The sequence below is a fragment of the Hermetia illucens genome, chromosome 2 (genome assembly GCF_905115235.1).
Source record: "Hermetia illucens chromosome 2, iHerIll2.2.curated.20191125, whole genome shotgun sequence".
Taxonomy (NCBI): domain Eukaryota; kingdom Metazoa; phylum Arthropoda; class Insecta; order Diptera; family Stratiomyidae; genus Hermetia; species Hermetia illucens.
Window position 1 is genome coordinate 4,486,001 of NC_051850.1, and position 22,823 is coordinate 4,508,823.

Here is a 22,823-nt window from a genome sequence, read left to right on the forward strand (position 1 = left end):
TGAGCTGAACTTAGATGGTCGATGGGTTATTCAGTTCTGTTGACCAGATAATTTTGTTTCAGAGCTTTGTCCTGTTGGTGGTGGTAGTCGTCAGATTGTCGCTTCATGTGCTTAGAACAAAATATCCTTCTTTGAAGTTGGATATTAAAGCTACTTCATTAACGCCAGCATTCATGACTCTCTATGACCGAAAAGTAATTAATAAAATCCTTTTTCAGCTGGTAATTTTCACCTTAGGAACCTGATTTTTCTTGACTCCATGCCACTCTAGCTAAAATCCTATTCGCTCAAACATCATCCTCATCGTCATGTTATTTTCTTTTAAGGATACACCTACCACAAAGCACTAAATAGATGGTTATTTGAACAGTTCTGAAAGTGCAGTCAGCGAAGCCTAATTTGTCACAAATCGTTGATATCTTATTTCAAGGAAGCGCCCTAATTGTTTGACGGTATCCGGACGCGAAAAATCCGAGGTGTCGGGTTCGATATAAATCGTCCCATTACCGATAATATGCCCGAAGTATCGAGGGTGCTTCAATGCCAAGCCTTAAGTAAGTGCTGACCGAAGAATACTTGACGACGCAAATAAGCAGAGATGACTTTGTCCATCAGTCACTAGATGTTTTAAGGTGCATTTCAGAGCTCAAAGGGAATGGTCACGAACTGGTAGAGTGGTTGCCTGTAACTAGGGAAGCTGTCATCCTGGGACGCCTCCTCCAACGGAATCTGCCTCAAATCTAGGTCATGCCTTCGGGAGACGGGCGAAATACCCCTCGATGAGAAATGAAGGGTGATCATCCTCCATGTTGACACTGGTGACCTTATATAAGCCAAATGCGCACTCTGCCAAACTTCATCACAAGTGTGGCCAGGCACTTTGCCATTTCTTGACGACTTCCAAAGCTAGCATCCGTTCGATTTACGCGTAGATGAGCTTCTAGATGGCGGAAGAAACTGAAAAGTGTCTCTAATCGGTCCATTGTTTCGACATCGATGACGTGTGTCGTGAGGCTGGTATGTCCTAGGCCCCCAAATCGAAGACAAAAAACTAATAACAGCATTGAGTTTTGAACGCTGGTACATCGTCAACAAAAGTACAAATTTTCTGTTAACCCTGGGTAAAAATGACATCAACTCCGTTCGATCACGAAACTTGATTTCAGCATACCTATCCTGACTGGACTGGCCGATGAGGACGACAGGGTGATTGAGATGGTGGTTGCGTATAATTCACCGCTAATACTGTCCCAACCGAAGAGTGGAGCGCTTTGTTTTGTCCGTCAGCATCCCTGCCACGCCAAAAGTCCGTCCTTGGGCTCCTTGGTATTGTAGCAGTCTCAACGGCCCTAGAGTTGTAAGTGTCAGTTTCCCTGAAATTATCACTGGTGGTGCTGCCTGTGATGAGGTGTGTTGATGGTTTGGGGAAAACTGGGTTCTGTGACCCACGAGCCCGGATAATCGTGTCCTCCAGTTTTTTGGCAGACCACATCGCCGACATTATCTTTTAGGTGCACTTGTGGTGACTTAACCATTGCAGAGGCGGCATCATTCTCTCAAGCAATCCTGTCACGGATGCCTTAAAAATATTTGGTATACTTCATTGACTGATTATCGCTACCATGTCTGCAACGGGAACTTCCGTCCGTTCTCGATGTCCTTCGGAATATTGTGTTTGTTAAAGCATTTTCCCCATAATATTCAATAGGAAAATAGGTCTGTAGGACGACGGTTCACCAAGATATTTACCAGTTTTTGGCAACAACACTAGCGTTTAACGTTTCAAACAACTCCACAACAGTTAACAGCCAGCTTAAGCGGTGTGTTTGGTATAACGTCGAGGTTCGGTGCTTTGTTGTCGTTACGGAGGGTAGCCACATATACCTTCCTTTCTTGAGGAAACAAATTATGAACAATTTTCACATCAATTTGCCGAGCTGCCTGACCTTTAAATCTTTCCAACCCTCTAGGTGCTTCCCTATGGGTCAGTTCAGTTGTTTGAAGTGGACACTCTTGCTTCGCTGCTTGAGGTTTCGCGCTAGCTTGAGGTTTCTTCGAATTTCCTTGTAGACATGCTCCTTCACTTCCTGTTCATTTGTACTCATTGGTCTCTGGGCCGCACGTTTGGCCCGGTGACAGGCAGACCGAAATCATACAGTTCACCATCCCACTAGCAATAAAGTCTTCTACGGGGGAAAGTATAACGTCTTCACATCTATGAGTCGAATTGTATGAAAGACTAACAAAAGTCAGGTTCACACAAATATGATTTCAAACTATGGGCTCCAAGAGACAACGTCCTGTTTCATTTGTCAGTGATCTTCACCATTCTGTGGTCCATGCATTGAAATCCCCGGCAATGATTTTTGGCCTTCCTCCCTTCACGTCCAGCCCAACATATCCTCGAATTAAACCAACGTTTGGTTTGGGGGAACATATTTTTGTTTATACGAAACCAGTTTTAGGCTACCTCCTATATTCCCGGAGAATATGACCTCCCTCTCCACACCGTCTGCATCGGTGAGGCCGATCAACCGCACTTGTATACGCCCATACAAATGACACTTGAAGTACAGTTCATTTCCACTTTCCTCTTTTTATTTATTCTTTTGGATCAACCTTAGCCCGACGATCATGTACTTTTTCATTTAACATCAGCTCCTTTGGGGCGCTAGCTTTTTAGACATCTCTTTAAAATTTAACCATTATCAACCGCGCAACAACCGGTAGCAGGTCTAGGCATGCCTTAATAAGGAACTCCAGACACCCCGGTTTTGCGCCGAGGTCCACCAATTCGATATCCCTTAAAGCTGTCTGGCGTCCGTTCGAAGGAGTTCGTGATAAGTCTCTACGCGTACCCGCGTCCTTTGAGAATGCAACATTATTGCCTTGTCGTTGCGGAGTTCGTCGTTGTAAAGCCTATCCTGTCCGAGACTCCTTCTCTCGCTTCGTAATGTCGATTTTTCGTGCGGGGTTGTCTGCACCACCCAACACCCAACTTGGAGAACCTGGGAGACTCGCCTTTATCTTTCTCCGTCTGCAGTTTTTTATTAAGAAAAGGTCCCACCGATCACCGCGTGGAGCTGGAGATAGGGTTTGGTAGTAGAGCTGTTGGTGTTGGTACAGCAGGCATTTCCCAGGTTTTCTGCTCCATCGTGGGTACTAATCCACGTTTCGCCATGGGACCTATTCTACCCTTTGGTCGCCTTTATCTTTTACTTCATCTTTATCTAGACTTAACCCATTTTGGTATAAATACTGACTTAATTAAGATAAGACCAATTCCTAGGAAACACAAAATAAGATATCCATGGAAACCGTACATTTCCATTGGGGGCGATTGAACTATTTTAAATTGATTTAGGCTGGGTAGGGTAGGTAGGTATCAGTGGCCGCTCCGAGGAGCCCAATTAGCGCTTTGGTGCGCCGTTTTGATGCCACAAACTCCTAAGACCGTGACTGTTGTTATAGGAACAGGGAAGCGGAGTCCAGCTGGCTCGGATCTTCAGAGCCAGCCCGTAGCATTCACGAAGGAAAGCAGCTCTCCGACCCTGTAACTAGAAATCTCACTGAGGTCCCCAAAGAATGGTTTACCCAGTGTCCGCAGCCTGACTCGAGCCAGAGCCGGGCAATCGCAGAGAAAGTGCATGAAGGTTTCCCTTCCTTCTCCGCAGCTTCGGCAATGCGAGTTGTAGGGTAAGCCGAGCCTAGCGGCATGGTCCCCTATGGGCCAGTGCCCCGTGCAGACCGCCGTAATCTTGAATGCATTTGCACGCGTCTGGCACAGGAGCTCTCGTGATCGGGCTATGTTATAAGCGGGCCAAATTTTCCTTGAATTGGCACAGCTTGTAAGCCTTCGCCATCTCAGGCCCGCGGCTGCTAGGTAGTGCGAGTAGACTCGGCCCCCGACAGCCGCCAGCGGAACACCGACTGTGTTCCCCGAGGGACTGCCAATCCGTCAGCCCGCTCATTCCCTTCTATGTTCCTATGCCCGGGAACCCAGAGGAGCGTGCCGCCCAGATGGTTGAGCGTGTCTCTGCACTGCCCCACCAACCGGGAAGATGTCGTCGTTGAGTACAAGGCCTTGATGGCCGCTTGGCTTTCGGTCAGAATGGCTATGTTACGCTTGGGGCTCGAATCACGCTCCAGCCATCGACAGACTTCCAATATCGCCAGTACTTCCGCCTGGAATACACTGGTGAAACCTGGGAGACCATACGACTTGGATACACCGTGTGTATTCGAGAAAACCCCCGCGCCGACTCCATAGGCCATCTTTGATCCGTCCGTAAAGGATACCGTGTCATAGTCTTGCAACACGCCGCCGGTCTTCCACTTTGCCCTGGTTGGAAGGTCCACAGCAAAGTTTCTCGTGAAGTTCAGCTTGCGTGTGACATAGTCCGTGGGGGATGCCCAGATTTCTCGAGGTATTTCATCTAGAATGTTGCTGTGGCCGTAGGACTTCGCTGCCCAGCATCCGGACTCACGTAGTCTGACGGCACTGCACGCTGCAACATATTTGATGTGGAGGTCAAGGGGGAGGAGATGCAAGAGTACATTGAGAGCATCTGCCGGGCAAGACTGCAGAGCCCCCGTAGCACCTGCACACGCGGTTCTTTGAATCCTATTAAGCTTCGTTCTATTGTATTTTTTCTTCAAAGCCTGCCACCATACAATAGATCCGTACGTCAGGATCGGACGCACTACAGCGGTGTACATCCAGAGAACCATCCTCGGCTGGAGACCCCATTTCTTGGCAAAGGTTCTCTTACAGGCATAGAAGGCTATACAGGCCTTCTTAACCCTCAGTTCTATGTTCAACTTCCAATTTAGCTTAGGATCCAGGATTACACCCAGATACTTCACATTAGAGGAAAGAGCCAATCTTTGTTCATTCAGCCGTGGTAGATGGAATTCAGGTATCCTTGTCTTGGTGGTGAATAGCATCAGTTGCGTTTTGGTTGGGTTTATGCTGAGTCCGCATCTTGCGGCCCACAGGCACACCTTTCGCAACGCTCCTTCCATGATGTCGCTCATAATGGACAGAAACATCCCAGATACTAGTATCACCAAGTCGTCGGCATACGCCACCACCTTCACCCCGCTGCTGTCTAAAGTACGTAAAATTTTGTCCATTACTATTAACCAGAGCACCGGTGAGATAGCACCACCCTGGGGCGTGCCTCTGTTCACAGCTCTGGTCAAGTGGTTGCCTCCCAGATCGGATTGGATTATCCTGGTACTCAGCATGGATATAATCCAATGCGTGAGATACCCCTCCAATCCAATACCGGTCAAGGCTTCCTTGATGGCGTTGGTACTGACGTTGTTGAAAGCTCCTTCTATATCCAAGAAGGCAGCAAGGGTATACTGCTTGTACTGCAGCGACCGCTCAACCGTGCCAATTATCTCGTGGAGGGCGGTTTCTGTGGATTTTCCTTTGAGGTAGGCATGCTGGGACTTAGAGAAAGGCGTTATCTCCATAATCGTCCTTAAGTGAATGTCCAGGACGCGTTCTAGGGTCTTCAGCACGAAAGAGGTCAGGCTGATTGGCCGAAAGTCCTTCGCGGACTCATGACCGCGCCTGCCCGCTTTCGGTATGAAAACCACCCGTGCGCGCCTCCAGGACTGCGGTACGTATCCTAAAGTGATGCAGCTCCGGTAAATCTCAACAAGCCACGGCACAACCCTTTTCTGCTGCTTCTGTAGCATGACTGGCATTATGCCATCTGGGCCTGGAGATTTGTATGCGGAGAAGCTGTTTATAGCCCAGCCGATCATATCCCCGGTAATTACCGATTTGATAGTCTCGCACAGCTGGGGTAGCCGCAAACCCTCCAAGCGAGGTTCTGACTCACAGTCCTCCTCGCTGGAGGGAAAGTGCGTTTGCACCAGCAGCTCCAAGGTTTCACTAGAAGATTCCGTCCAGGAGCCTTCCGACTTTTTAAGGAAGAATGGACTCTTATGTTCCTTGGACAGAATCTTATTGAGCCTCGCGGATTTAGGCTGAATATTTCCCTTGAATTTGAATCTTATTGGGGTTGTTAGGATGAGGAGTGGTACTCTCTGTTCGCAAAACTCCTTAGTCTTCCAGGAAGGAAATTCTTCTATAGAATGAAAGGCAACATTCTTGAAGGTTTACCCCCACTTTGGTATTCTACCATGAATGTTACTAACAAAACCTAAACCTAAATATTTCCCAGAAGTGTTAAATTCGGCAAATGGAATAAATTTGGGGAGCCTTAAATTGGATCTTGATTTGTGTAGACATATTTGGTATTCCTCTCTTTGCCGCATAGTTCTTGGGACTTGTTCTGCATGCTGACTCCTGTGTATGAAAATGAAGATTTTATTAAATCTAAGCCCAGCTATCCAGGACTATTGCTATGCTTTGTTGCTATAATCATGGTTCCAGCGGAAATAAGTGGAAATAGAACTTGCAATTAAAATAATTGTAACTTACGTGAGTAACAAAGAAAACTTTCCATTCTGACCAATGTGTGTATTTATCCATAAGCAACAAACTAAACACTCTAAAGAGACCAGAGATAGTTTTATCAATTATAAGCGCATGCCAAAGATTTTTGAACTCATTAGAGAGAAAGCGTTCTCGCAATCACATTATGGATTCAATTAATATTTCCAATCATGACCGGATGTACGCTTTTAGATCCAAGCTCATCAATTCCCGACCCAGAATGCTTTGATTTATATCATTCTTCTTATGCTTCAACTTGTACGAATGTTGCATTACGAGCTGAATACAAATGATACCAAGCCAAGCATCGCATCCAACATGGTCTCGGTACAAATAGCGGGTGGCGAATTAATGGAATGCTGCGCTTGTTACCTTTTAGAAGTTGAAGTTGAAGCACCAACATTATGCGGCCATGGTATGACGGAATCAGCACTAAATTCTATATTGGCCATCTTGCCTGCCATGGGTTTGATAATAGGAAAATATGAAAAATTCATGAATAAATGCGGAGGGGTTCGGTAAAATTAAAAGGAGCAGACATGGAGAGCCGGTTATGGTTGAAAGATATCATCATCATCATCAACGGAACTCCAGACATCCCGGTTTTGCGCCGAGGTCCACCAATTCGATATCCCTAAAAGCTGTCTGGCGTCCTGACCTACGCTATCGCTCCATCTTAAGCAGGGTCTGTCTCGTCTTTTTTTTCTACCATAGATATCGCCCTTGTAGACTTTCCAGGTGGGATCATCCTCATCCATACGGATTAAGTGACCCGCCCACCGTAATCTATTGACCCGGATTTTATCCACAACCTGACGGTCATGGTATCGCTCATAGATTTCGTCGTTATGTAGACTACGGAAACGGCCATCCTCATGTAGGGGGTCAAAAATTCTTCGGAGGTTTTTTCTCTCGAATGCGGCCAAGAGTTCTTGGTAAAAACCCAAGTCTCCGAGGAATACATGAGGACTGGCAAGATCATTGTCTTGTACAGTAAGAGCTTTGACCCTATGGTGAGACGTTTCGAGCGGAACAGTTTTTGTAAGCTGAAATAGGCTCTGTTGGCTGACAACAACCGTGCGCGGATTTCATCATCTTAGCTGTTATCGGTTGTGATTTTCGACCCTAGATAGGAGAAATTATCAACGGTCTCAAAGTTGTATTCTCCTATCCTTATTCTTCCTGTTTGACCAGTGCGGCTTGATGTTGTTGGTTGGTTGTTTTTCGGTGTTGACGTTGCCACCATATACTTTGTCTTGCCTTCATTGATGTGCAGCCCAAGATCTCGCCCCCTTTGCCGCCTACTCGATCTGGATAAAGGCAGTTTGTACGTCTCGGGTGGTTCTTCCTATGATGTCGATATCGTCAGCATAGGCCAGTGGTGGCAGTATTTGTCCGTCATCTTCAGTTGGCGGGACTTCCAACTCGTCGATGTTCTGGTTGTTCAGTAGCTCATCAAAGTACTCAACCCATCGCTTCAATATGCCCATTCTGTCGGAACTCAGATTTCCCTCTTTGTCTCGGCAGGATGAGCATCGAGGTGTATAAGGCTTCATTCATCCTGCTGACTTGTTGGTAAAACTTGCGCGCCTGGTGCGGTTGCTCCCTGTACTTTTCTAGTTCACAGACTTGTTGGTTCTCCCGGGCTTCCTTTTTCCGTCTGTGAAGTCGCTTCTTGGCTCGACGGAGTTCGTGATAAGTCTCTGCGTGTGCGCGCCTTCTTTGAAAATGCGGCATTCTTCCGTTCTGTTGCTAGCTTACATTCATCGTCAAACCAGCCGTTCGGACTCCTTTTGCGACTGGGCGAAGTATGTTTGTGGCCGTATCAATGATAACGTTCTTCAGGTGATTGCGAAGATCATTTGTTGATGCTTCATCTGCAGGTCCTCTGTTGAATGCGGTTATTGCGGCATCAATTTCCCTCTTATAGGTGTCGCGGAGGGCTGTGTTGTGGATGGCTTCAGTGTTAACTCTCACCTGATTGTCAGAAGGGATTTTGGGGGGTTTTGTTATTCGAACTCAGAACACCATGCCAACGAGATAGTGATCCGAGTCTATATTGGCCCCCCTATATATTCTGACATTCATCAAGGCTGAGAGGTGGCGGCGTTCGATCAACACGTAGTAAATTTGGTCCCGTCTGGAGAGGCCCATTTTTGTTTTTACCAACGTATCGCCTGAATACGAGCTCCTTCCCTACTTGACTGTTAAAATCCCGAAGTATGATTTTGATATCATATCTGGGAGAGGCTTCAAGGGTTCGTTCTACTGCCTCGTAGAAGGTATCCTTCTCCGACTCTGCAGTCTCCTCTGTAGGGGCGTGAACGGTAATGAGGCTTATATTTCTGACTAAGAAACCTATTCCGAGCACATGGTTTACTGGATGGCCACTATAATACCAGGTGTACTCCTAATTAATTTCCGTTTTTTTTTTGTGAATAAAACACATAATTTCAAGGGAGCCGTAATAGTTATTTTATTCGAAATATTTTCCATCGCTTTCTACCTCTTGTCCCACCTTTCTGGTAATTTCTGAATACCACGCCAGTAAAATTGACTGTCTTTGGAGGTGAACCAGTCAGTGAGCCATTTCCGCAAATTTTCGTAGGAGTCGAAGCGCTTCTCAGAAAGTGCGTGGTCCAACGAGGCAAAGAGGTGGTAATTCGATGGGGCCAGCTCTGGTGAATAAGCCGCATGATTAAACACCTCCCACTTGACTTTTTCCAGCGTGTCGCGAACGACTTTCGACTTATGTCATGGTGCATTGTCGTGGAGCAAAATCACCTTCTTCTGTCTTCTTGATATTTTGGTCGGTTCTCCGCAATCGCTCGGCTTAAATCGTCCATTTGTTGTTTGTAGCGAACGGTGTTCACAGTTTCACTAGGTTTCAGCAGTTCAAAGTAGATCACACCGGTGTGGTCCTACCACACACACAGCATGATCTTCCGACCGTAACGATTTGGTGGTGCTGTCGATTTCGATGCTTCACCTGGACTCATCCACGATTTGTTGCGTTTAGGGTTCTCCAAGACAATCCACTTTTCCTCGCCCGTAACAATACGATGGAGAAAAGACTTTCTTTTGTACTGTTGAAGCAGTATTTCACACGTCACTTTTCGGTTCTCCATTTGTCTCTCGGTCAGTTCATGCGGCACCCACTTTCTACACTTCTGAATTTTTCCCATGGCTCGCAGACGCTTCGAAATTGCTTGCTGATGGACTCCCAACGTATCTGCAAGCTGTCGTTGCGTTTGTGTGTTGTCTTCATCCAATAATGCTTGCAATTCGGCGTCATCAAACGATTTTCGCTTGCCAGAGCGTGCAGCGTCGTTCACGTCGAAATCTCCATTTTTGAATTATCGAAACCACGTTTCACATGTTCGAAGTGTTAATGCACGATTGCCATAAACTTCTACAAGTGCACAGTGGCTCTTGGACACTTTTTTTTTCCTTGATTGAACATGAAAAGCAATGCATGGCGCATATGCTCGAAATTCGGTACGAACGCCGACATTTTTGACGCGCAATAAAAACTTGCTGGAGGAACTTTTTGGGGAAACGTCAAGGCAGTTTAGACACTCGACAACAACTAAGCAAAATGACAGGTATGTGTGACCAACAGCGACACAGAGCATAGAACGCCATCCATCGAAAAAAACCGGAAATTAATTAGGAGTACACCTGGTATATGGTGTAGCGGCTCTTCTCTAGGAAACCGGTCCCTGTCCAACGCATCTCCTGTAACGCTGTTACATCAGCTCTATATTGGGACAGGGTATCGGCTAGCTGCTCAGCAGCTTCATCTCTGTACAGGGAGCGCACGTTCCATGAGAAAATGCGCAAATCGTTATTCCTTTGTCGTTGCAGGGTTATTCGTTGTGTAATCCGTCCAGTCAGAGGCTCCTGTTGTCGGTTCATAACAAGTTGTTTTCCGTGTAGTGTTGTCAGCCCTACCCAACCCCCAACCTGGAGGACCAGTTGGTACAATTTGTTCCGTTTTTAGGCGCGGAAGACTCGCCTTCATCCTTTTCCGTCTGCAGCTTTTAGTTAAGAAAGAGCTCCCAGCGGTCACGACTTGGAGGTGGAGATAGGGTTTGGTAGTAGAGCTGTTGGTGTCGGTTCAGCAAGCATTTCCCAGGTTTTAGGCAACATCGTGGGTACCAATCCACGTTCCGCTCTGGGACCTATACTACCCTTTGACCACCAAGATATTCTTTAAACTTTTATTTCGAGCGAGATGAACTCACTGTTTCTGAGACCCCCAGATAAATCCAATCTAATTCTCCAGGCATTATTCGAATGAACTTTCCTGGTATGCACGCCAAAGCACAAAATAAGTCCAAAGGTCGGACCAGAAGTTTTCAATGCTTGGAAAATCACTTGAAAATCTTAAACAAAATTGAAAATTTACCCAGCACAATTCGAAATTTTGTTTATTTTCTCTCAATTTAGCGCTCATCAAACGATAAATTCTCAACAACCGGAAAACACATGCAAAGTTGTATTAAAACTCATCAAAAATCTTTCATAAACTGAAATTTATCGTCTGCCAATAACAAATCAGATACAAATCTAGGAAAATTATTTCACACGTAGTTGATTGCCGGTTCATGAAATTAAGGATTTTCAAAAAGAATCTTTTTCTCTCTACTTTTCAGCCAATTCCAAATGCAGATTTTATAGTACCAGTAGAAATTGATGGAACAATTCATCAAGTTTATGTTTTAAAACGACCACATGTTGACGAGTTTCTGAAAAAGATGGGTGAACTTTACGAATGTGTATTATTTACAGCATCACTAGCCAAATATGCAGATCCTGTAGCTGATCTATTAGATAAGTGAGTATTGATTTTTGATATTTTAAGATAATTACGAGTTTTCAAATGTTCTTCTTTTTCGCTTTTTAGGTGGAGTGTATTTCGAGCAAGACTGTTTAGGGAATCATGTGTTTATTACAGGGGAAATTATATTAAGGATCTTAATCGATTGGGACGTGATTTACAAAAAATTGTTATTGTTGATAACTCGCCGGCGAGTTATATATTTCATCCAGATAATGCGGTGAGTAATTTGAAATATAGATGATAACTTTTCAGCCTATCAGTAATCAATGATTTTTAAGTCATTTGAACAAGCCTTTATTATCGCGAAATCTAGCGCGCCAATCATAGTAATTCATGTTATCATTCAAAATGAAATTTACACTTTAAAACTTTGTAATGGTCGTGAATGATTAGGGGGATCGAATAGCCATCTCGAGTCGACTGTTGTGAATCAAGATAGAGCTATCCCTTTCTGTGGGAAATTGGCGACTATTGCTCTCGTCTTACCACATTTAAATGCTACTCTACTGATACTTGTTTTTACGCCATTGACCCTTGGGTCACTTATACGAAAACCTATTGGCTTTTCCCGTGTCTACCAACTACTGTTTGTAGGACGAACAATTTGACAAAGCCTAGTTCTGAATATTGTTTTCCAGCCAAATATTGCAGCAGTAACTATTTGGTTAGAGAGATTACCGCATTTAAACAGTAGGAGACACATCCGTGTTTAGCTAAAGCAACACTCTAAAATAGTGGCCTCCATTGCATGGTATAATCAACAATCGGGCTGTCACCCTTTCTTGAAGTGTGACCTATCCACTGTCACTTCTGCCTTCTAATCCACACATATATCGATGCTTCACCCATTCATTGAAAATTATACCAGCTCAACGTCTCCCGATGATACGCCGGAGGCAGCTGTTAACGACGGCTTGGAGTGTTCGTGTAATAATGGTGGTTACTTTCCATGTGCTATTCCCATATAGCAGGACAGAGAGAACATTGGCGCGGACAAATTTCAAATTTATGCTGATGTGTTTGTGTTTCCAGATTTTAAACTAAACAGTGAAGCAGATCTATTGCGTTGAGTAGCGTTGAGCCCGTTGCCACCGCCAGCAGGTCTAGTTTTTTATCTTTCAGATACTAAGGTTAGCAGTCGGATACCAATCGACTCAGTTGTGAATGAGTACCTGTTAAATCAGGGTAATAATCACAGACGAGCGCAAGGTTTGCCACATTGCCTCCTAGGATACCATTACGATACGTTGAATGAAGTGCTTTAACACGCTTCAACATTGAAATCCAGCTGAACTTTTACGCTAACACCAGTCCTCCATTTCGGAACGAAGTTGTTAAAATTTTGTCGCAAGTCATGGATAAAATCTGCTACGTCAGGAAATGTTCCACGGATTCGTAAAGATTCCACAAAACTGAGTTCTCCCAAGGAACTTCCAAGAAAGTTTTCGTTCTCGGTTGGTTTAATGAGAATAAAAATATCAGTTTTTAGTCATCGATGAGTTCGTTCGGCCATTCTGTTGATTTGAGGGTGATATACCGTTGTCGGTAGATAGGTCTTACCATTTCAGTATCTCAAATTCTTTCCAAGGTGCTGTTTCTGGGCCATCCTGGTCGGAGGAATTGATTCAAACCACCATAAACTGGTGCAGAAATACGTCGCGTGAATTTAGGGTCGTTGGTGGTTATTATTTCCTAGCCCCGACAACTTTTGGAAAACGATCGATAGTTGCTTATTCCCAGTGCTGCCAATAATCTTATCACTCCGGATATTGCTATCCACTAAAGCATAAATATATAAAATTACAACGATTGAAAAGAAGATCTATAAAATTTATGATGTCAAAGCTTTTGATAGTTATGACAAAATATACCCAAAAATATGCTGAGCATGCGAAATAGGCGTCCAACTGAATGGAAACTTTCCAAATAGGAACCTATGAAATTTCCTTTTATCTCACAGGAGTTAGTTCTTTTGTGTATTGCTACCTAGCCTGGAATCTTTTCTCACATTACTTCGGGTTTACCCTCTCGCATTGGGGAGCCTTCAAGTCCTCGAATTTCTACGTTTCTCATGAACAAAAATGTGTAATCGGCGTCATCTATAACACCACTGCAGAAGAACAGTCAGAGAATCGTGCTGATGTCCTTCACGAATAACTGCGTTCCTTGAGTGTTTTTCCTTGCACTTGTACATGACTTTACTATCTAAAGCAAGGGGAGTTACGGGAATCATTTCCACGATCACAATTACAGCTGTTTCTGGGACAGTGCGATAGCTAAACGCCACCAGTAAAGCTTGGATTTGTGCAAGTCGCTCACGATACGACTCATTGCCAACATCATCAGCCCATACCTTCGCGCCGTAGAGCAGAAGAAACTGCGTTGCATTGATTAGAGAACGTCTATTGGTCGAAGTATTTTAGGACCTTCATGGTTTGCAATTAGTTGACTTACGACCGAAACTCCTGCTAAAGCCTTCTCCATTGCTCCACTTGCTCGAAAAACATATCGTATTTAAGATATTTAACCGTTCGTTTTGACTCTATTATCAACTTACCAATCGATATTGGACGCAAAGTTGTTTTTAGTCAGAATGACCACTTCGGTGTTTTCCAAGGCTGAAATCATGAAAAGTTATTCATCCGCTTACCTGTCAACTCAATATGCCAAGTTTTGCGCCTTTTGAACAGTGCGTTCGACAACAAGTGCCCTAGCAGACTTGACTGTATCCACGCCTTACCCTCATCTTCGTCTTGTCCTCTAGCATCAGAGCAGGAAGCGGTCTCCTAGAAAATCCTTCATTATCCGTAAGAGATAGCCCGGCACGTGGAATTAGTGTCTTTCCATCTCGTGGAAGTAAAGGGATTTCTACCATCAACCATTACGAGGCACACTACTCAACTTGATGAAGGGCATCCACGACTCCCATGACAATATTCACCGTGATTACCCTGCTCTGAAACCGAACTGCTTTGGAGACAACTCCCCGGCAACACGTATCGTTTCAACGAGTTAACTCGTGATGATGCTTTTCGAGAACTTCCCCGGCTGTGTGAATCGTACACGCTGGTCGGTATGCAGAAGTTAGTTCAAGGTATGCTTTCCATTTGCTAATCAACGCTACTTTCTAGAAGAAAGAAAAAATGTCCTCTTCCGCAAGTGGGTTCAATGCGCCGAGTTGTAGGTTTGGTCAATGGTAGAGCATTAGTTTATATACCTCTGTCGGGATGCCAACGGATCCTACTGCCTTCTTGTCTTTCGTAGAGGGGATTGCCTCTTTCAGCTCTTTCATTAAGAAAAGTGGACAATCGTCGGCGCCTCCCACGGTGTTGTCATAAATCTGTAGGGGATGATCAGGGAAGTCTTCGCTTCGTCACCTATTTAACAGGTTGGGGAAGGGCTTGTGCCTTGATAGCGATTACCCGAATTGCACTCTACAAACTACCACAATTTTGATTTTCTCATTGTTAAAAACCGTCATATATTACCCAGAAACTTCCCTGCGAATTTTTGGGCTCGGGAATTTGCTATTGTGATATATATCCGGTCATTGATTATCCCTGGGCATACGTGCTCTTCTCTGTAAGATAGTCGAAATCTCCGAAGGATTAGAAACCAAAATCTTCTATCCCAAAAGCTCCTGATCGTCTCACAGAACATACCCTTCCTCTTTGTCTTCGAATCTTCGCACCTAGTTCAACGAGGACGGTGCTACCTTTCGTTTTCCGTATGGAAGGCACTTCTGCTCTACTGTATTCGAGCTTGATCTTATAGCGGATCTCGTTAAGGGCTTCCGCAAGGTCTTGCCTTTCATTCATTTAAATATTATAGCAAAGTGGCGGTCTAGGGCCTAGGGCTCCTGCTTCTTCATTCTTTTCTTTAGTGCTCTACTATTCGTATTCATTTTCTGACGGTGTATTTGTTCTCTGACAACACGGCAACGGTTTGTTGTTTACTCTTGTCCTTCTTCACCTTCTTCTTTTGAGCCCTGGAGACTACTTGAGTGAAGTCTCCTCCAGATGAAATGGACTATCTGCGATCCGTTTGGCTACTTCGATGTTCTCACCGGCAAATGTGGTTGCTTCTGCTTTTCGTGCATTTTTTGTTGCTGTTCATGTCGGCCTATAGAAGTAAATGTGGTTCATGAGTTCCTCTAGCTCCACTAGAACTTCTTTGATGACATATTTCTGGAAGAACTACCTCGCAATTCATGATGTGTCTTTCTTCTTCGGTTGTCGCAAAAACAGTCGCGTGCGCTCTTATTCGGCTTATACCCAAAGCCATCTGTCCAGTTTCTGCATTTTCACACAAGTTACTTGCGGTGATTTCTTCCTCTTTATCTTAGACATCACCAAGGGTTTACGTCAGCTTCGTTGCAGAGGTTTTTAAAGCTTCTGTTTTTGGTTTGTTGGATGGCTTTCTGCAAATCATATCTCAATTGTTTTAATGTAGAGAGCAGCTCCTGAAAGTCTAATCTTCTCCTCGAACGTTGGACGCTTCTTCGGGCTTTCAGGCACTTTGCCCTCAGTGTTTCTATTCCCTCACTCCACTAGTAACATATGGTTAGCTTCTTCTACTACAGGTTGAAGTCACCACCGATAACTAGTGGACCCCTAGTGTCTGCGTCTGTCGCCACATTATCTATAATTGTGTGGAATTCTTCTATTGACTGGGTCTTGCTTAGCAGCTGTAGAAGTTGATGCTGTTTATTTTAGCCTGAATGAAACCCTCTAATCGCTCTTTGATTTCTAGGAAAGCTTGCTTCCCGCATGCCCACATGACGGTATTTTTGCTCTTGTGATGAATCTACGCATTATTATCTGATATTTTGTATGGTTCGGTGATTAGAATCGCGTCCGCTCTCTTGTCTACTATAGTTTGTTCCAGAAGATCCTGCTTCCAAAAGCTTCTTCGCGTTTTCTACAGGAAGGACAAATGCCGCAGTTTGTGTGCCACCGTACGCTTTTCGCAAATATACCGTCTCTAAGGTTACTGCTTTGTCGATTTTGCGCTGAGAGCGAATCGCCGCGACTATGTCCTTCCTTCATCTATGTCTTTACATTCGATGGTAATATGATGAGTTAGGGATCTAACCTCTGCTTGTACGCCCAGGAATTCTCCAATGATCCTTCTGAACTCGGTCGATTTTTCTCCTGCTTCGCAAGTTTAAGCAATAGATCCTCGTTTTGAGTCTTTTTAATTTTGGACACCATTTTGCCCTTTTCCTTCAATTTAGGGTCGGTTTTGAGGCTGTACAGTATATCCGCATACGACATTTCCCCCGTTTTCTTACCGAAATAGCTCCGGGCCTCAGTTTTTTGAATTCTTTGCTCTTCTTCGCCATCCGTTTCTTGGTAACTTTTGTCCAAACTACTTTTCTATTGTCCACCCATTTCAGGTTTATGACATTTGCATTCTCCATTCGCGGCTTCTGTGTTATTTCTTGCTTTCGTCTCGGGTTCGAGGAGTCTGCATTTTTGATATTCTTCCTCTTTACCACGGAAGCATTTAATTCGGGAGTTGTCTGCGAGGAGTTATTTTTCTGAATCGCTTCTCATCAAGCCATTCAATCTCCGTCAATTTATAGAGAGCTCTAATATTCTCAATTGCATCTCACATTGGTTGATGAATGGAACGTCTTTTTCCGTCCTCCAACATCTCGACCTATTTCCTAATATGCTAATCAAGCTTAGGGAAATTACTTCCTTTATTTGACTAAAGTCCACTTTCATATTCACGTTCAGTGGAGTTTGGGGCTCGCATTCTTTGACGTTCCGTTGTGAGCTTACGCTTGTAATTTTAAAACTCCTTTCGAAAAAATTTTTCTCGTTCGCCAATTTCAGTTCGCCCTTATTGTTTCTTCCGGTATTAGTTGTGGTGTGTTGTGGCACCTTGGCAGAGAGCTGTGGACGGCTCCCAGTGTATCCCGACATGTACAGGTCACTAACGGTTCGCTCTTCACCGGGAAACTTTCTCAAGGTTTCTTTCCACTTAGGATGCACGCGTAATGGCGCTAGGAAGTCAAAAATACTTGCTCGGGAACCTCGGGGACACCACTCCGCATATCGTGAATGACTCGTTAAAGATCGCTGACAGAGGGAAAGGGAGTAGCAACGGTTTTTGCAAATTATATATTCAGCATTCCCACGTTTAATCAGATTTATTTAAAGAAGACCAAGCCATATTAAATGCAAATGCAATGCATGTATTAAACATGATGCCTCTTTTCCATTTCAGGTTCCAGTGAAATCATGGTTCGATGATGTAACCGACTGTGAATTGCTTGACTTAATACCATTATTCGAGAAACTTAGTAAAGTTGACTCCGTATATAGTGTTTTATGTAATTCAAATCAGCCATCAAATATTCTACAAAATCATCAACAACAGCAACAACAACCACAACAACAGAACCAACAAAATCAACAACAGAACCAACAGCAACAACAACAACAACAACCACCACCATCACCACAACAACAATCAGCATCAAATCAACTACAAACAACAACGTTACAATCGCAAACGCCATCCTTAACATCATCACTATCACAACCATTGACACAACTGCAAAATAGCCAACAAATTGCAAGTCCGCCCAGTTTAAATGATATTAGCACCAAAACGTAACATTGGGAGTATTTATTTATTAATATTTAAGTTTAAGAAATTAAAATCGTAAAATCAAAACATACAAAAAAATATATAAATATATAAATATTTTTTTAAGTGACGATCATGAAATAATGATGAGCATGAGGCGGTGATGAAAAAAATTTCTGTTGTTTCGTTTTAGTTATTAGAGGGTTAGTGAGAATCCAACGTTGTTTTTTGACTAATGAGAAATCTGTAATTTTTTTTTTGTACACAGAAATTTGTGTCTAAGGTTTGTTAGTGATGCGTGGACGAATATGCATTAAATGTGTGGAATTAAATTGGAACTTATGGAACGTTCTGTAGGTTGTAGGCGAACTTGAAACAATTTTAGTGAGGGTGTCCCTGTGAAATTGCGGTTCAGAAAATACACAGTGAAAGAGATATGGCTCCGTATTCCTTATGAATATGGACGAACCATTTAGTTAACTCTTACATTTTAGGATTATTTACAAGTCCTAACCCGATCATTTGCTGGTATCCATCTATAGCTTTCGAGCTACTTCTTTTAGTTTCTCGACTGACGATGAGTTTGAGTCCTTAACACTTAAACGGAACGTTCTAAAAATCCGCTAAATAGTTCCTCGATCAAATATAATTCCGACAAATATCATATGAACGCTAGAAAACAAACAAAAATGATTGCAAAGTTATCTTTTTCAAACTAATCCCGACGAAATTTTTCCATCGTCAATTTGTAAATACTTTATACATAAAATTGCAAATTAAATGGAAATATTATTGTAACGCTATACATAAAATATATATACACATATTTGAGAGGAGATAAGAGAAAACGGAAGGGAGAAAATCAAATCAACTATTTTTAAGGCGATCATTTTATACGAATAAAAAAATAAAGAAGAGGAAACTAAAGTGAAAGATATAAAAGAAACAAACTTTCTTATACATTAAATAATGATTAATAATTTTTTATTGTGCATTAATAGATACGAAAATTGTTGAAATCTATTTAATGCTAGATTTCAGATGTTGTTTTCCCCCAAAGGCTTTCCGTTTATGAATTGTTTGTTATGTTCGAGAGTTGAAAAGGATTCAAAATTAAGGGGGTCATCTCGTGTGTCGGATCTGCGGAATTGAATTTTTTTTTTGGCATCAATTTCATCTAGATATAGTATAGAATCTATGGGCAAAGTGATTTTTAGATATTCGGAGTCGTTTGGAAATTATAGTGTTAAACACGTGATAAGTCACATGTCAGATTGATGTCTCGATCGCCGTAATAAAACTGGTATTTATCGGTCCGCATGATGTTGGAATGAGTTCCCTAAAATGACAAGAACTGAAGCCAAGGCTGTACATGTGTTTCTTGGAGAAACCCAAGGGTTATGGATTAGGTATAGCAGATTAATGGCCAGTTAAGGTTTTATGGCTAAAAATCGGATTCTACTTTTTAAATGCGTTTTTCTCGAAACTGCATGTTGAAAATCGGCTGTCACCAAATTCTTTGAAATTTTCACGAATTATTCAGAACATATTTCTACGGTCCGCAAACTAGGATAATTGCGTTTTTTTTTATTCACTGAAGAAGCCGTGAAAAAACGCCAAAATCCATAAAAAAAAGTTTAACACGGCACCAATAATTTAGCTTTTAATCTTCTTCTTTTTCTTCAGCCTTTGTCCCGTTCACAAGCGGGGTCGGCTCGTCGTGATCGGCTTTGCCATTTGGCTCTATCGAATGCCTGATCTGGGTGCAATCTCGAGGCTTTTAAATTCCCATCTAGCGTATCAAGCCACCGTTGTTTAGGTCTGCCTTTTGGTCGTTTACCATCGACTTCGATGTTCAGACCAATCTTGGCAAGTGAATTCTCGTTTGCACGAATTGCGTGACCATACCATCTAAGACGCCTCTCTCGCAACTTTTCCACGATCGGTGCAACCCCATAACGATCGCCGGTATCCTCATTTCGGATGTGATCTAAACGTGTGACGCCACACATCTTCGTCTCCATTACCGCAAGACACCGTTCATTGTCTTTTGTAGTCGGTCAACACTCAGAACCATAGAGAGCGACTGGACGGCAGACATTGCGGTAAATTTTAGATTTGAGACGTTCGTTGATACGTCGATCACAAAGAACACCAGTTGTGTAATGCCACTTCATCCAGGTTGCGCAATTTCATAACGCAGTTCTCCATTGGCTGATAGCCTTGACCCGAAGTATTTAAATCGCTCAGTTCTGGGCAGATCACTGTTCACTGTCAGATTTTAATATTTTTTAATAATCCTAGTTTGCGGACTGTAGTTAAGTCTGCACGTTAAAATGCCGTTTACTTTTTTTCTTTAAGATAATTTTAGCGCCTTCTATCTTGGCAGCAGAAAAACACCTTTTTTTTGGAGATGGGTGTATAAATTGCTCTATATTTCAGTAACGAACTATCCGATCGGGCTGAAAAAATTACTGTGCACGCACAAGATATTACTAAATCTATGGTGAAAAATTCGTATTTGTATCTTTATCCAGTTTTTTACAACAAATTTCTAAAAAAAGCCAAAAAACGGGATGACCCCCTTAATTCATTGAATAAAGCTTTGGTTGCGGGCTGACGGCAGGCAATCTAATTCCCATCCTTATTATTTCTATCATAAGTTTTCTGGTCATGGATATTAACTGAAATTATTATTTTTGATTTATAAATTTCAAAGTTGCAGCCACTGAACTTTTTTTCTGTTTTATTTTGAGCTGGTGACTTAGAACTTCAAGCTCTTTCTGTCTCTTAACAGAAATCTTTTTTATTGCTTCACCTAAGCAGGTTAATTACATATCATGCAAAATATGTTTTGAGCGCTTTTGATATGTTCTCTTCAATAAACAAGTTTTTTTTCAGTTCTTCCATAGTTTGAAGCCGATATTTGCGAGATAAGCAACGTTTTGAAAACTAAAAATGGAGCTTTCTAACCTAATTTTTCTTTTGCATTTAGCATCATTCATTCGTTTGAATCCCGAGGCATGAAACACAAAACTAATGAAAAACTAGAAAATCAAAATCATAAAAAAAAAAATCGAATAAATTCACGAACTCTAAGGCATTTTTTTTCTATGCAAAGTAAATGAAAGTTGAATCGACCAAATGCGAACAACCTCTTCCTATCCTTCGAATTTCCAACCACTGACTGTATCTGATCCACTATTTTAAAATTGGATCAAATTTAAATTAATTAATTGAAATTTTCAAAACAATTCCTTGATTTGATCGACGAAATTTTACAAGAAAGTCATCAATTAATACAGACAAAAATCGAAATAGATCCCTTTGTCCCTTATTTAAATCAAGCATATATCATAGATCTTAAGCTTATAGAACTATTTTGATTTTTACATAATTTTTAAAAATATTACAAACGAGTTTAATATATATCCTTTATTTTAAATCCAATTAACGAATCAAGTAGAACATAGACGTAATACTATTTCTGTATCCTGTATTTCATTTCTTTAGATTTACATCCATTTAACATCTTATTTCGTAACACTACGAAACAGATACGAATAAAAGTCATCTAAATTTATGTTTAAGTTGCAAACTTACACCGAAAAAAAATACATTTATAGTAGAAATACGTTGTAAAAGGGTCTTATCTTTCGTTAAGTTATCCATTCGTCTTTTAAGTTCACTAGCCGAGGTAAAATTTCCTAAGCTAAATACTTTTTAGTATAATTATTCTTAATTTTTATCTAATCTATTGTAAAACGCATGGAGAATTGTACAAAACAATTTGCTCAATTGAACGATTCAATCTTCTTCTATATTTATTATAAACTTTTTATGCATGATTATGGCCATAAATGATATAACGTCTTGTTTAAATGGAAAAAGGAAATTACGTATGGCACCGATTACAAAAACAAATATAATAAATTAAATAAACTATGAAATTTTAACATAATTTTGTTGTGTAATATTTTTTTTATTTAATTTTTATTTTATATTTGTAGTTGTTCATTTAATTTTTCAATAATTTTTAAGCTAACAAAACTCAATTTTAGGAGAAAGTGAAATGAAAAGAATTCAGAATCGGAACCAAAATCAATTTTATGAAAATATTTCTTTTATCTACGAAATATATTTTTATTTCAACAAATAATTATTTTATATGTATTTTTTTTATTAATCTAGATTTTTAAACTTAGTTTTGTTGCAAATGAAATTTGTATCAGTCTTTTTTTTTTAAATTTTGAACGTTTATTGTATCAAACATGAAAAGAAAAACTGGCATGTGCAAGCAATTAAAACAAATCAAATGAATGAAGTTACTATTCAACAAAAAAAAAGAGAGTTGTATTTATTTTGTATAATTTTATCTTTGCGTTTTTATTGATTTTCTTTTGTCTTTAGTTTTTCAGTTAGAGCGTGATATTCAAGAAGAAATTTACATTATCAAGAATTTATGTTCAGAAGAAGCTTACAAGAAGCAGCTCAACGAAGTCCCATGTTCTTAAGAAAGTTAACAACCCTTAAATCAAGAATGAATGATATCGAATGTGACTATCTTTTCCAAGAACTGAAGAAATTTTGGCTCCAATCAAGACGGATAAATATTGGACATTGTGAATACCTTTCCTCTCCCTGTTTATTGCCGTATCTGCAATCAAAATGTTTGGCTGTCTGTTCTCAAATAACGTGAGTACTTTATCAAATTTTCTAAAAAAATTATTCCTACTAAAGGGACGACCGCGTCTACGCTACGCAACGCAATCACAAGATACACTGCAGTCAAAATATTTGTTATAGGATTTTGCAGACAGTAATACACACTTGAGCAACGACGCGCGGTACAAGATTCAGTATAGCGACACAACGCAGCCGGGTTGCCTGCCAGAG

At 41.7% G+C, this 22,823-nt stretch overlaps 1 protein-coding gene across 1 annotated transcript in view; it reads left to right on the plus strand.

Moving 5' to 3' along the window:
• LOC119648659 (phosphatase Herzog) overlaps positions 1-18,615 on the plus strand; it is a 231,683-nt gene extending 213,068 nt beyond the window's left edge. The window contains exons 3-5 of the mRNA XM_038050438.1: positions 11,137-11,318; positions 11,388-11,541; positions 17,562-18,615. Of these exons, the coding sequence (XP_037906366.1) occupies positions 11,137-11,318; positions 11,388-11,541; positions 17,562-17,954 (729 nt within the window). The 3' untranslated portion in view covers positions 17,955-18,615. The remainder of the gene's footprint in view (positions 1-11,136; positions 11,319-11,387; positions 11,542-17,561) is intronic.
• The last annotated feature ends 4,208 nt before the right edge of the window (positions 18,616-22,823 follow it).